Genomic DNA, 14618 nt, shown 5'->3' with positions numbered 1-14618 from the left:
AAAGCCCTGCTGAACTCAGTTCAATCTATATCTGAGAAAACATACTTCTGATTAGGGCTGCAGAGCTTAACAGTTACTGTATATGAGCACTTTTAAAAATTACAAGTAGAAGATATCATCTTATTTGTTTAAAAAGGCATTCCCCGTTTTCTCTTGGTGAAGGGAGTGCTTCTTTTGGGGACACTTGCTCCAGTATGCATGCATTTCTGAAAAACAAAGGTAAGCATGCTAGAGGGCAATTTCTACCATTTCCATATTAAATTAACAGAATAATTTACTAACCTACTAAAATCCAAGCAATGATACCAAGATTTAACAAGATATATTACTTGGCTAAATTAGACTATTTAGGCTCATGCACTTAATAACACAAAGATTGGGAGATAAGATCTATGGGCAATTGAATATGGGGGGGCTTGTTAAAAACAAAAGGATGTCAAGTAGTTCTATGTCTGTAAAAGGATTCTCAGTCCAGGTTCTAAGACTGGTTCACCTCATATTCAAAGTCATAGCTATGTCCTTCATGTTTTTTACCCCTTCATGCTGTCTACAAAAAAGAAAGAGGTGTTGCTGTATCGTTAAATATTTTATGTCTGCTGCAAAAACCTCTACCCTTTGCCACATAAAAGAAAGATCCATCTTCAATCCCTTTCCTACCCCTCTGACAGAAGTCAATCCTGCGTTTCACATTTCTGAAAAATAAATCATTCTCCTCTGCCCCTAATTTATAGGATTTTTAGTCTGTAAAAACAGGTATATGAAAACAGAGGTGGGGGAGAGAAACGTCTTTTGAAAATGATTTCTAAGTCCCCAACCAATTATGTACAACTTGTGTATAAAACATGAACTAGGTAATTATCTATATTGTTTACTCAATTTGCATAATCCATTATAGCTGCATAAATCAGGATTTATGATTGCATACTTTGGGATTTTCAATACAGAATTTTACCTCCCTTGCTAAAAGCATTTTGTTCAGCTAAGAGACTGGATTCTATTGTTATTCATTTTTCAAAAAGCAATGCCTGGATCCTCATGGTTATACAGAAATATGCAAGAATGTGTGGCACTTGTAAAGGCTTATGGACTAAAGGTGGTGGCTTCTACAGACCCCCCCCCCCCCGCAAGGGAACACTATTGGCTTTTTGGTACACATTTGGCCTCCTATTTTCCTACCATGTTCCTGTCCTTCATGTTCTCGTCCATCTGCATCTCTGAAAACAATGACAGCCACACTTTACAACAATTTGCCACCAGAATAATATTTTTGTTGGACTCTAGTCTCTCACACTGCACAAACAGTCCCTTCTGCAATCTGAAGGTACCAGATGCTTTTTCAGTGTTAAATAGATATTATTTTTCAAGTTAGAATCAATGACCTTCTTCCATTCCCCAAATATCTTTGGTTACTTATTACAGGATGGGCTATCTTTGCAGCTGAAGGGCCACAATGGTCACCAGAGAACCATTTGCGGAGGTACATCACTAGGTAGGGTCCCACACAAGTAGGTCATGTTCCTTCACTCACGAAACATGACACATACACTCTCCAAGGACACAAACAAACCCTTTCTTCCTCTCTTTTACATATGCACAGACCCATTCATAGGGGCAGGGAGGTACAAAGCTTTAATTTCCCCAGCATTACTCTTCACAGACAAGAAAAGGGTTGTGTGAAACAGGACTGCTGCTCTCCCTTTAAGAGATAGGAACAGTATACACAATGTCTCCCTTTGTGCGCCCTGTTCCTTGATAGAGTCAGAAGCTGCTCTGGGAAACAGAGCATGCAGGGAAAGCCACCCCTATGTGCACTGTTTCCCTACAGAATAGCTGTGGCCAAGATGGAAGAACTGGCATCTGACATCCTTCCCACCAGTTACTTCAGTGATTTCCAAACTTTGGTCCTCCAGGTGTTTTGGACTTCAACTTCCAGAAACCACAGTCAGCTTGGTCAACAGTCAGAAATTCTGGGAGCTGAAATCCAAAGCATTTGGATGACCAAAGTTGGGGAATCACTGCACTACTTCCTGGCCTTTCAAGAGCCCAAGTGTGTAGATTTTTGAGCTTCTAGTTTATAATGTCTTTAGCTGCTCTGCTTAACCAAAGGACCAGAAGATGTCTTAGCCTCTATCAAACACATCAACCAGATTTGTCTTCAAGACCTTGAGGGGGAATAGCTATTTCCAGCCCTTCTGCACCGCAGCGTATTTTCCATTTGATCTATGAAAACATTCACAAATGGTCACAAGATGTAGGAAGAGCTATAAAATTTGAAGAAAGGGAAAAAAGCTGGAGACTCACAAACAGCTTCACTTTATACCAGTACCTTAAACTACTTAAAGATGTTACATACGTGGAACCTACCCCCTGTAAGACTCAAGGTTATATATAAAACAAGTAACGGTCAATGTTGGAAGTGTCAAAAATATCTGGGCTCATTCTTCCACATGTGGTGGGAGTGTAATAAAGCAGCAGTATTTTGGAAAAACATGCATGAGACCTTAACAGATATATTTCAGTTTCAGCTCCCTCTCAACCCTGAATTTTTGAAAATTAAATATGATACCAGTTTTGGACAAGTAAATAGAAAAGAAATATGGTAGGGTAATTCTCTATCTTATAACATCAGCCCAGATAACTTTTGCCAAATATTGGGAAAAAAGAGAAATACCGAGTACAGAAGAATGGATGTGAAAACTCTGGGGAATGATGAATATGGACAAATTAACTGCTTTACTACAAGACGAACCATTGGAAAGAATAGAAAATGAATAGCATCTGGGAAGAAGATACTATAATGGCACTAAATAAGAAATATAATTGGACATCTAAAATCATTCACTTTTTGAAAATTAGAAATGTGATTTAATTTGAATTACTGTGTAATTTTTTTCTGGCCTTCTACTAGATATGGCAGAAAAATAGCAGGAAGAAAAAATTCTTTGTAAAGAATCAAGTTGAGAAATAAGGATTAATTTTCATTTTATAGAAAGGTAAAGAGAAAAAAGAACTAGACGTTTTCATAAATAAAACTATATTTTAGGAGTCAGGAACTTTAATTTAAAGATAAGGTAACTCCAACTGGGAAGCTCCTATCTTAATCCTCATATAAGAAATGGAAAGTAAACTTTTTTTTGCTGGATATGTGTTTTTAAATGTATGTTTGTTAATATGGTTTGTATTTCCATGATTGTTTGCTTGTTATTTAAAATTTAATAATAATAATAATAATAATAATAATAATAATAAGAAGAAGAAGAAGAAGAAGAAGAAGAAGAAGAAGAAAACATTCACAAAACAACATACTCAGAAAATGAAGTCCTGCATACTCACCTGGGCAGGATAGGCAAACCGGGCCAGCCCCCCACCTTTCAACAAGGAGAGAGCTTTTCGAAGGGTATTGAGCTCTTGAATGGTAGCTCCTTTTGAAGCCAGCAGCCTTGTGATGGTTGCCTTCTCTTCAAGGGTAACTGGAGGAATGGGTGCAGGTAAAAGTGCTGATCCTCCTCCTAAAATGCAACAGAACACAAACTTTGAGTACATATTTATATCTGTAAGGGTAACTATGAGGACCATAAGAAAAAATGCCAAAGTCCATATCAAGGACTTTGTGAGGTCAACATCAAAAGCACAAGATTCTCTGTGCACTCCACTGAAACACATTTATCAAGCAAAGATGTCAAAAAAAAAGCATGCAGGGGAAAGGGATGGGGAGTAATGATATGACATTGTCTGCATGTTATCTTCACATGGCACAGAGGAAAGATCTACATGGCACCCAACTAGGATTGTTAGGCCACACCCAGAATATTCCTGAGACTGGGAATGGTGGGGGCAATTTAAAAAAGAACAACAAACGTACCTTTCAGCAGGTGGATTTTACACTAAAGGAAAAGAGACTCATAAAATCTTAAATTGAGACTTGTTTTTCTAAGGGATTATTGCTTCCAACCAAAGATAAAGCTACCAAGTTTAGCTTTTATCAACGTGCTTTGCTTGACCCAACAATTAAATTTGGTTCTTATTTTTAGCTGCATTAAGTTGACTTGGACCTGGCAACCGTACGAATGAGAGACCGCCAAGAACTCTGACAACCTAGAAGCATCTTGAGGAACTCACTGTTCTCTTCCTACAAAGGAGCCTATGAACTCTGCACTGGAGAGATTTCAGTTTTCAAAGGGATTTATTTATTTATTTATTTGGTATTTTCAAACAGAGAACCTTTTTAATGCCCCTTGTCACTCCCAGTGAGCTTTCTGAGCATAACTGGATAGTCTGCCCATTTCAACAAAATGTCAAGATTACAGGACTCTGTCATTGTCACCTCTTCCCAATTTCTGCTTCACACCTTTTAAATAGCCATCTTTGCCTGATGAAGAAACATGGTATTTTGGAAGCTTGCATAGAAAACCTTTTGCCATTTTGTTTGGCTCAGTAAATATACTGCCACAATATACATTTTTACAGTGCATGATTCCTTCTCACAACTGAAAAACTAGGGTCAATTATGCAAAACAGACACCAAGGGGAGACATTTAAGGCCAATATTTTCCCCACCTCCCTGACAACAGAAGCAGATTTCATCCTATTATTTTTTATTTGCATGCACGGATTACTGGAATGACAACTGGGACTTTTTTTCACACCAAGCAATTGAATCAGAAATTCACAAACTCACTCTGAATCAATTAGGTTTTCTCTCTAGTATACATCACTGACTCTGTGACAGTATCTCTGTACAACTCTGGGCCCATTAAAACACAGCCTAGAAACGCAAGCAACTAATCTAGAAAGGGAAAAAATTGGGAAGAGCTCCTTGCTCTTTAAAGTGTAATGAAGGAGAGTAGATACGAGTATCAGGCAATCCACTTTGTAATACGGAAGAAAGAGTTTGAAAATCATATGTAGTCCTAAGAACTGAGAACTATCCATGGCAAATTGTGATTTATAGATATCTGAACCAAAGAGAAATGTGACTGTAGAGAAAGAGGGAAGGAAAAGATGAGAAAATGAATAACAAAATGATTGCTTTCGAGGATAAGGAACAGGTTTAGTCAGAAGCTGAAAATTAATGGAAGAAGAAAAAAAGGAGAGATGCAAATCTTGGGATAACAAAGCAGGGAGGGAAATGACAGAAGTCAGGGATCAAAATGCTTAGGAAAGGGGGGAGGTGATCTTGGTAAATGTACAAAGGAGAAGCTTTAGATAAAAGCATGAAGGCGAGAAATTTAAAATTTACAGCAGCTATGGTGTTTGGGAAATTATTTTACAAATCTAAACTATAACTGGGGGTTGTAAATGTACTTCTAGCAAGCAGAACACTGTCTACTGCTGTTCAGCCATATGGGCACAGAACATACTGGGAGAAGTGGGAACAAGATGATAAAGTACTATACGGCTCTATGCAAAGGGCTCTTGTAGCACCTTTGAGGCTTACTGAAAGAGAGAAGTTGGCAGCATGAGCTTTCGTAGACTTGAGTCTGCTACCTCAGATTCATGGGATGGAGTGGAAAGACTCTAGATACCAGACAAAACAGAAAGAAAGAAAGAAATGTCCTGATTGGTCTTCCTAATGGAGAAGACAGCCCCAGAAAAGAACATACATGTTTTAGAGATGAACAGATGACTGCAAAAGAATAATTTAAAAACATGCTTTTTGTGTTTGAGTTTTATATTGGGTTTTTGGGTGACTGAATGTTATTTTTAAAAAAGTCAGATACAAGAGGACTGAGTTTTATATAATCACAGATGGCAAATGTGTTTAAGGATACTGCTGTGCTTAATTATGGCTGAGACCATTAGTGCAACTGTATCAGTGAAAAGGTTGGTGAGACGCTCCACATCTCCAAACTTCTTTAGAACCTCTAGCAAGGTCTATCTCCTCCTCTATTGCCTTCTACTTCCACTCCTATGAACTAAAGGGATTACATCACTACCATCTGCTGAGACTTTTATGAGCTTTCAATCACCAGCTCCATATTCTAAAAGATTAACAGCCTCAAGACTCAGCTCAGGTTGAAATCCCCATTCAGCTAGGAGGCAAGTTAGACTGAGAGATCATGAATGCTCACAAAGATCACCTAGGGAAGACAAATGTTGGGAGGGGCGAGAAAGAGAGTACCATATATACCACACTCCTGAACATCTTGGAAGGAAAGCAGGGAGAGAAATAAATAAATAACTCAGTGGAAACTCAACAAGTTATCATTTTGCTCCTTGTGCCACTAACTGGGAAGGGAAACACCTGCTCTACAGAGATCTCGCTGCACAGTATTTCTGGTTGTTCTAGAAATCTAAAATTTCCAATAGTTATGAAGCCATGTGGGGGTAGAACGGATGGACTTCCCCCCCAGACTTTGCAGACTGAAAGTTGCAAGCTCCCTCCCACCAGAATACAAGAAAAGCATCAAAATTAGTAAAACACAAAAAATTATTTTGTGTCCACTTCTTCTCCATAGTATGCACTTAGATAAGCTATGAAAAGGAAACCAAGACCAGAAGCTTGTCTACATGATTACAATATTCATCATTCCAGTCAATTAGAATGTGATCTGGCCATAAACAATTCATAGGAGTACAGGCTTTTTTTAAAGAAAGGATGCAAAAAACTCCTTAAACTCTGCAGGAAAAGGTTTTATCATTTTTAACACTGTACCCCAGAAATCCATAAAAATGTGCATTATGGTATGGGTGGCTGTTCATCTGCTTCCCATGCATTTGGATGGTTGCACATTTTTGATGAGGGGGATGAACAGATGCGGATAGATGCAAATTTGTGCAGGAAAATGAATACAATTAACTGTCTGCCAAAATATCCAAAAAAAAAGCACATAAACTACAAACTCTCCCCCGGATTGGGGGGCTGGGTACGGAAATAATTCTTTCCGCGGCCGGCCGCTTCTACCCAAAAGCTTTCGGAAGCGAAATGCCAATAGGCGCTAATTGGGAAAGCCGCATTCCCGTGTGAAATAGCGCCGAAAACCACAAAATTTTTTTTGTACCCAAAAAAACATTCGTAAAACCCGGAAAATTATTTCCTATGGGTTTTTTCGTATCTCCCGGAAATTTCGTAAGCCTGGGTATTTCTATCCCGGGTACCACTTATATACATAATATGTTAGACGAGTCTCCCAAGGAATAACATGAGCTATACCATTAGTCTTACATAAAGTCTTCCTCTTAGTATAATTGGACAAAAATTTGGGAATAGCAAATAGCGAACAGCTTTCTCTGGACGCATAATCATCATCCTTAAATAAATAAATAAACACCTCCAAATTCTTTTTTTTCCAGAAAAAAAGTGCTTTGAGATAAAATTGGGAAATATGGTGGTGTTTTTCCTGATTGTTTTTCCACATTTGGGGGGGGGGGTCCCCTCCTCAGTTTTGCCTGTTCTCTCTACACACCATGACAATCCAGTTCAGGGCCTACAAATTTAGAACAAAAATCCGAGCAAGAAAGATCTTTTTAAGAATTCTGTCAACAAAAGGAGTCTGTATTGGTACCTGTGTAAGACAAGATACCCTGAACTGAAACTAGTCTTCACTATATAGACTATGACAAATCAACTTGATTTTTACACAATACTTTTATATAGTATTTATAATGAGAAAAGGGACAGGGGTGTGTCTGGACTGGATGTAAAAGCCTGTTGGAAATAAGAAGATTGCAATAGCTGCCTGTACGAATTCATTGAATTCTTGGGGGATGCTTATTATTAAACATACTTCCAATTCCAAACAAAACATAGAGCCCTCTGACAGGACCCATAGGGTGGAGGTGCTTTAATTACAGCAAATATATTTTATAGGATGCCGTAGATTCCAGTTTATGAGGGCAACACCCTTAACGAGGCCAAGGGGTTCCTATCCTCCTTATCACTAGTTATATAGAGAATACAGTCGCATGGTGTGTAGTAGGTAAAAATAGCTATGCCATGTAGGAGTAAAGCCAAGTGTTTTTGATGCATCCTTTTATTTTTATTAACAACAATAAAAGTAGTAGGATAAGAAGTTTTAATAGACAACCATGGGATGTGCAGTTAAAAAACAACGGCGGGTGATGAATGTGGTGGTAAGTAGGTCCTATATGCAGGGCTGGACTGAGACGGTAGGGTTGGTGTGGGTGTCCCTAACGATAGGCGGCGGGTTGGCTTGGCCCTTCGATTCGTCGTAGTGCCAAGATCTCTGTGCTGCTGGAGTAATAAAAACAGGAATTATAACCGAAACAGGGGGGTAGGTCGCTGTCCCGACGCGTTTTGACGCAATTCGCGATAAGACCGAGAAGAAGGTGTTTGATAAGCTCTCAGAAGCAAAACTGGTGTAACCAAGAACGGGGCGAGCTGAGAAAGAGTGGGATGAGCCATAGGAAGGGGGTGGTGGGGTTGTTTAAAGAAAAAGGCTGAGGATATAAGAAAGGGGAGTTGCTCGTGCGGTGTTGGTGGGCAAAGCATAGGAGTTGTGTGACTAGTGAGGGAGCTGGGGGTAGTGGCGGCAGATAAAAAGTCTGGTTGCCGAGAGGGGGTGGCGTGTGAGGAGGGAGTGAAGGTCGGCTGTGAAGGAGAGGTACGGGCCCTGGTTACAACGGGATGTTTGTTATACAATTGCGCAGGGCAGCCACAGGGATTGAAAAGGGGTGATCGCGCGTCCGCGAAAAGAGAATGTCAAAAACGATGCGCGAGAGACCGGGAAGGGTCCATGGTGGGTAGAAAAGGCACCGATGGTTTTGGTTAGCCGAGTGCAGGAGAGTTAAAAAGGGACTGGAGCCATACAGGGATTTTTTTATGCCAACAGGTGATCTGGGAACCAAAAGCCCACGATCCAAAGAACCAGAGTAAACCCCGAGAAATGGACGTAGAGAGGCGATAACGAAGAAGGGTCCAGCCGTGCACCGCTTTTTAAAAATCGGCCGAATCTGTCGTGTCGACTAACAAACACTGAAAAATGAGGTTATAAAAGAACGTGAAGGAGCCCGCAAAAAAAGACGGTCATACTCTTAGAAGCTAACCATGTGAAAAAACATGGAAAAAAAAGATAAACTTGATAAACGAAGGAGTGCCAGTGCGTGTGAACGAGGAAAACGAGGAATAAAAAAAAAAAGATTCTAGGCTAAGCATTAGGGCACGTGAAAAGGAAAAAACCAAACCAACAAAAACAACCCGGGAAAACAAAAAAAAGAGAACAAAAAAAAAGAAAAAAAAACCAAGAACCCCAAGAGTAAGACGGTACCAGTGAAGGGAGAGTGGAGGGGGAAGTGCCAAAAAAAGGAAAAAGGGCCATCTGATATCACAGCTTGGGGGAGACCATGCACAAAACAAAAGAATATTGGGGAAAAAGATGTGAAGCATATACAAGAATGAAGTAGTGAAGAGGAGTGACGCACTTGGGTGAGAAAGAAAACGAAACGTGGTGTTAGGGACATGAATGGGGAGTGGGGTTGAGTGGATCGAGATTCGCGAGAGAGACAACGGAGAGTGTGATCAGTGTGATGTTTGAAAGGCTGTTGGCGCGGAGTTTTATGATGGTGGGGAGTAAGCCAAGTCATGGGCTAGGCCAGTGGGGGGGTGGTCTATAAAAGGTCTGGAAAAGTGCGGAGACTGGTGGTCCGTATAGAGAAGGTACTTGGTGAACTAACTGGTGTGGTTGAGGGGGAGGGTTTATGTTCAAAAGTTGTCAGTGCGTCGTTGAGAGGGAAGCAGATGTTGACTTTGTCGGGAAGACCAAAGTCGCGGGGTGGGGGGACGGTGATGGAAAAAGAAAATAAAGAAGGGAGAAATGATGGGGAAGGTTTATTGGATTAACTATACTTGGAAAAGGGGGGGGGGCCCGTGTGAAAAATAAAATTTTCAAACAGAGGAAAGAAAACGGGAGATATCATGGGAGTTGGGGAGACCTACATGTGTGTGGGCGAGGGAGAGAGAAAATAGAGTTGTGATGGAAGGTGTGCACGCCGTGTTTAGGGGAAATACGGATAAGAGAAACTCGATGGTTATGCGTCGGAACTGGTGAACCCCGACCCCTTGGGGGGGGGGAAGGTGTGTCAGCAAACGGAGTGGAATAGGCGGGTATCAGAGATAGATCGGATATGAAGAATTGAACAGGGAGAGAGTGCAGGAAAAGGAAGGAGGGCGGCAAAACAGGGTGGTGGTAGAAGAGGAAAAAAAAAAGGCGTACATATAAAAGCCCGAGACGGAGACAAGACAATGTTAAAGTGGAAGGTAGGCAGGGCGGGTACGTGTGCGAGAATCCCGATCTTACAGGAGACAAAAGTGCGCAGGTGTGGAGGTAAGGAATGCCAGGGGGTTTAACAAGTAGAGAGCGTGTGTCCGGGGGTGGGAAGGCCTAGAGGTAGGTGGGGGAAATGAAAAGTATGAAAAACGGCTGGGTGTGTGTGGCGTCTTTTTGGTGGTGGGCCAGTGGGGGAGGTTGGTTATTAGTTGTTTTTGAGGAAAGGAAGATGGGGCAAATAGTCATTACATTAATGGTGGGTGAAAGGCCACAAAAGAGGTATTATGAGGGAATGGAATTACTGGGGTTTGAATTGTTTTGGGGTGATTTGTTTTGTTTTTGTTTATTGTTTTGTTGAAAATAGTACTAAAGAACTAAGATGAAAGCAAGGATGAATGAGCAATTGTTGGCCACCAGGGGTGGCGCCAACACCAAAAACAAAAAAACAGACGTAATGCCCATGGTGTCCAACAGTCCCCAACAGGCACGAGCAAGAGATCTGCAGATAAGAAGGGAATTGTAAGCAAAGATGGGTAACAGCTGGTTAAGAGAGTTGAAATACACGGGTTATTCAGGGTTAGTTTAAGGATTTTGGCACCTTCAGCCATTTTAGACTACAATTCCCACAGTGGACAACACAATGGGTGGAGTTTGGCAAAACCAGAAGAACACGAGTTGGGGAAACTTGGCAAAAGAGGGAGATAGGATTGCCACTACTGTTTAACCACTGCCTTCTATCTCAATGAGCAGCTCCTTAAAAAGCCAATACCATGATAGAAATGAATGAAGTGCAACAAAGCTTGAGGCAAGTCCACGATGGGATGGAAAGAGAGGACAAGCCAAATCAGAACAACAGCCTGAGCAAGGATGTGACACAGCTACTAGAGACCAGGGAGAAAGATCAAGAGTGGGAAAGGAGAGAGGTCAACTTTGCCCAGGGTCAGCTCAAAAGCACCATTAAATGATAAGGCTCTGGGCTTTGGAGACACTGAATCGCAAAAGGCAACAAACCAGAAAAAAAAAAAAAAAAAAGGTAAGCAGCACATCAATCACCAAGAATGCAGCCAAGTGAAAGCATAGCCAGGTGGGGAGTTTCCTCACACTGGCGTCCTAAACTGGCTTGAAAAAAGAGAGCGGGGAAGGCATTCTCCAGGGGGTGAGAAATCTTTACAAGATAAAAGAAACCAAAGGCAAGTACAGGTGATGTAATAACGGGAACGACTCTGCGACGAATTTGAATCCTCACTCAGCCATGGAAATCCACTGGGTGGAACTGGCAAAGTCACACTCTCTCAGCCACAGAGGATGGCAATGAACAACCCCTCTGACACAAATCTTGCCAAGAAATCCTGAGAGGCTACCTAGGACGATATAAGTAATTTACAATGTGAAAGCACACAACAACAGCAGCCAAGGGCACAAAGGATAAACCCCTTCAAAGGAATCTCGCACCACCATGGGATAATGTAGCAGAGTGCCCCCCCTTAAAAGAGTACTGTGAACTCATGAAACCTTGGGTTCTATACAAAATGTACAAAACTACAAATTGTGTGTATGTGTGGGTGGTGGAACCCAAAAAACACCTTGGGGCATGTTCCACTACAGTTACAGCAAATCGTAGATCGGGTATATTGACATCCTCGTTCCCATTGAAATGATTCAGATCCTATTAGATTGATTTCAGTTGGGATAAAGCGGGGCAAATGTAAAAAACAAAAACCAACAGGTTTTCCTTGATGTAGTTTCAAAGTGGTTCTTTTCAGAAGAATCAATTCTGAAGCATGCCCAATAAGTGGGAACACCAGATCAGAATCAATTCATTCTGAGGGGAGGGACAAATGACAGAGAGTGTGTGTGCCATTCTTCCCCGGAGATGTCACCCCCCCCCCAGTGCTGCCATGTGCCCCTGGCTCCTCTCCCTCCTCCCCAGCCTCACCTGCACCTCCCCAGCCTCTAAGGCTCTTTAAGTAGCCTTCACACTTCCGCCTAGCTCAGTCACACTCCCAGCCTCAGGACACCTCTCAACCTCCAACCCCCCCCCCAAATTCAAGGTAGGCTACCGCTTACACACAGATTACTGACAGAGGATTTTGAAGCGGCGCTACCAGTGGGGACGACAATCATGCCAAAAAAGAAAAGCAATTACACTGGGATAAGTAAAAGACCCCCTTCATAATGGGAACAAGGACCTTTTAGAATCCATTTCCAAACAGAACAATGCCACATCGGTAGCATTCAAATGCCAGTGGGCTGCATCTCCTTGCAGAACAATGCAGTTTGTCACCTCTTGAATTGCCATGCTCAGTGTTGAATCTGGGATGGTGTTGTGGCACAGAGCTCTTTGACAGAGAAGGCTACATATCTCACTCGAATGAATGACTAGTTCCATAGTACTGAGCCATAGCAGTTTAAAGCCGTTCAAACTGCTATTTCTGCAGTGCAGATGCAGCCACAGTTGCTGCAGTTGCATTCCAGACCTCTAACTCTTTCTTACTACAGAGCCAACAGGTTTACACTATGAAACACTTTCTTTGATGTGTATAGTACAGAGATATGGGAAGGGTAGAAAGCATGAAATATCTAACATATTCAATACTACAGGTTTTTTTAAAAGTAGTTAAACATGTCTCCATACCATGTGCCAGACCCATTGTTTAAATCTAAAGCTTAAAGGCATATGCAGCAAGTGCAGTATGCATCAATAATCGGAAAGCAGCTGAGCAATTAGCCTCTTGTTCTTCTCCTTTGTCGATGTCACAACTCATGTCTACTCACTATACCATATATCAGTTTCTTTCAAAATGTTTTGACTGCGTGCAAGCAAACATCACCCGTTCAGCCTATGGCACCAATTTGTGGGCAATGAAAATATGTCTCTCTGTGCTTTGCTTTGCGAACGAAGATCAGGAAGGACTCATCTGCGCTTTGTACAAGCGCGTTGGTGACTAAAAAGGCCATTCGGGATAAACAAGGTCCGAGTTGCAGAAAACACAGCAGAAAGTCTCCTTGGTGATGTTTCCAGTTTGCGGTTCTTTCTGCGTTGTCGTTTCTCTTTGAGGCTCATTCTCGGCGTGAGCTTTCGAAGATGGCTGCAGCGTCATGGATAGTGCGTCGCTATGCCCCCGATGCAAGGCCAGGAGGACCTTGTTGGTGATCTATCTGGCCAAGCCTGAGATGTTGTTTCAAGGAGTCCTGTATCTCTTCTTTGGGGCGCCCCTCTTACGCGACCCGTGGCAAGTTCACAGTAGATACTATTTTGGGGGAGCCAGGTCTTCATCCTAGAAACGTGTCCTGCCCAGCGCAGCTGGTCCTCAATAGCATGGCCTAAATGCTGGTAATCCCTGGCTTGTCTCGCGGACAGCAACATTTGTCACATAGTCAGTCCAGTGTATATTTAGAATGCGTTGTAACAGCGCTGATGAAAGCGTTCAAGGAGTCGTAGGTGTTGGTGATAGGTGACCCATGTTTCAGACCCATAGAGGAGAATAGGCAGTACAATGGCTCTATACACACTGATTTTTATGCTTCGCCTCAGTGTTTGTTACTGCAGACTCTTTGTGAAGCCTTCCGAATGCGCTATATGCCTTTGCAGTCGATCGATCTCTTTACAATCTTGGCGTCTGAAGAGATTATGCTTCCCAGGTAGGTGAACTGCGGATGGATTAAGCACAGATGTGCCTATGGTGATGTGGATGGTCGTGTTCTTCCTGTGGGTGCCGGCTGGTAGAGATTTCCGTTTTCTTCCAGACTGCTTCCAGCCCAAAGAGCTCTGCAGCTGTTGCAAAACAAGATGTGAGGCGCTCAGGCGCTCTCTCGTATGGGCAACGAGGGCAGCATGCGTCAACAAAGCAGCTCACGGACTAGATAGTTTAGTCTTAGTGCGGGCCCTCAGGCGCTTAAGTAATAACAGGCTACCATCAGTACGGTAGCGTAATTAAATGCCATCTTCTTCTTTGAGATCTGCCGTAGCCCTTGGAGCATCATGCTGAAGAAGATGTAAATAAAGTCGGAGCAAGAACACAACCTTGTTTTACACCATTAGTTATTAGAAAGGGCTCTGAGAGAGCATCACCATATCTGACTTGACCTTGCTGGCCTTCATGTAGCAGGATGATCATTGGAGGAATTTGGGGGGGGGGCTCCTAGTCGTTTCCAGGATCTGCCACAGACCTTTTCTACTCACGTGTCGAAGGCTTTGGTGAGATCGACAAATGTTACATAGAGTCCTTTGTTCTGCTCTCTACATTCCTTGCAGTGTCTGAGGGCAAATACCATGTCTGTAGTGCTCCTATTAGCTCGAAGACACATTGGCTTTCAGGAGAAGACTACTGCAATAGCAGGGACTAATCTGTTCAGCAGTATCCTTGCAAGGATTTTTCCAGCAATGGAGAG

At 42.2% G+C, this 14618-nt stretch overlaps 1 protein-coding gene across 6 annotated transcripts in view; it reads right to left on the bottom strand.

Moving 5' to 3' along the window:
• Window positions 1–14618, bottom strand: part of GLYCTK (glycerate kinase) — a 32988-nt gene that overhangs the window by 3698 nt on the left and 14672 nt on the right. For all 6 annotated transcript variants that reach the window (XM_042454096.1, XM_042454100.1, XM_042454101.1 and 3 more), the window contains exon 4: window positions 3334–3509. In XM_042454096.1, coding sequence (XP_042310030.1) covers window positions 3334–3509 — 176 coding nt within the window. The remainder of the gene's footprint in view (window positions 1–3333; window positions 3510–14618) is intronic.

The sequence above is a fragment of the Sceloporus undulatus genome, chromosome 2, assembly GCF_019175285.1.
Source record: "Sceloporus undulatus isolate JIND9_A2432 ecotype Alabama chromosome 2, SceUnd_v1.1, whole genome shotgun sequence".
NCBI classification, from domain to species: Eukaryota; Metazoa; Chordata; class Lepidosauria; order Squamata; family Phrynosomatidae; genus Sceloporus; species Sceloporus undulatus.
The sequence above is the reverse complement of the archived record's forward strand: the minus strand, read 5'-3'. Positions and strand labels throughout refer to the sequence as shown.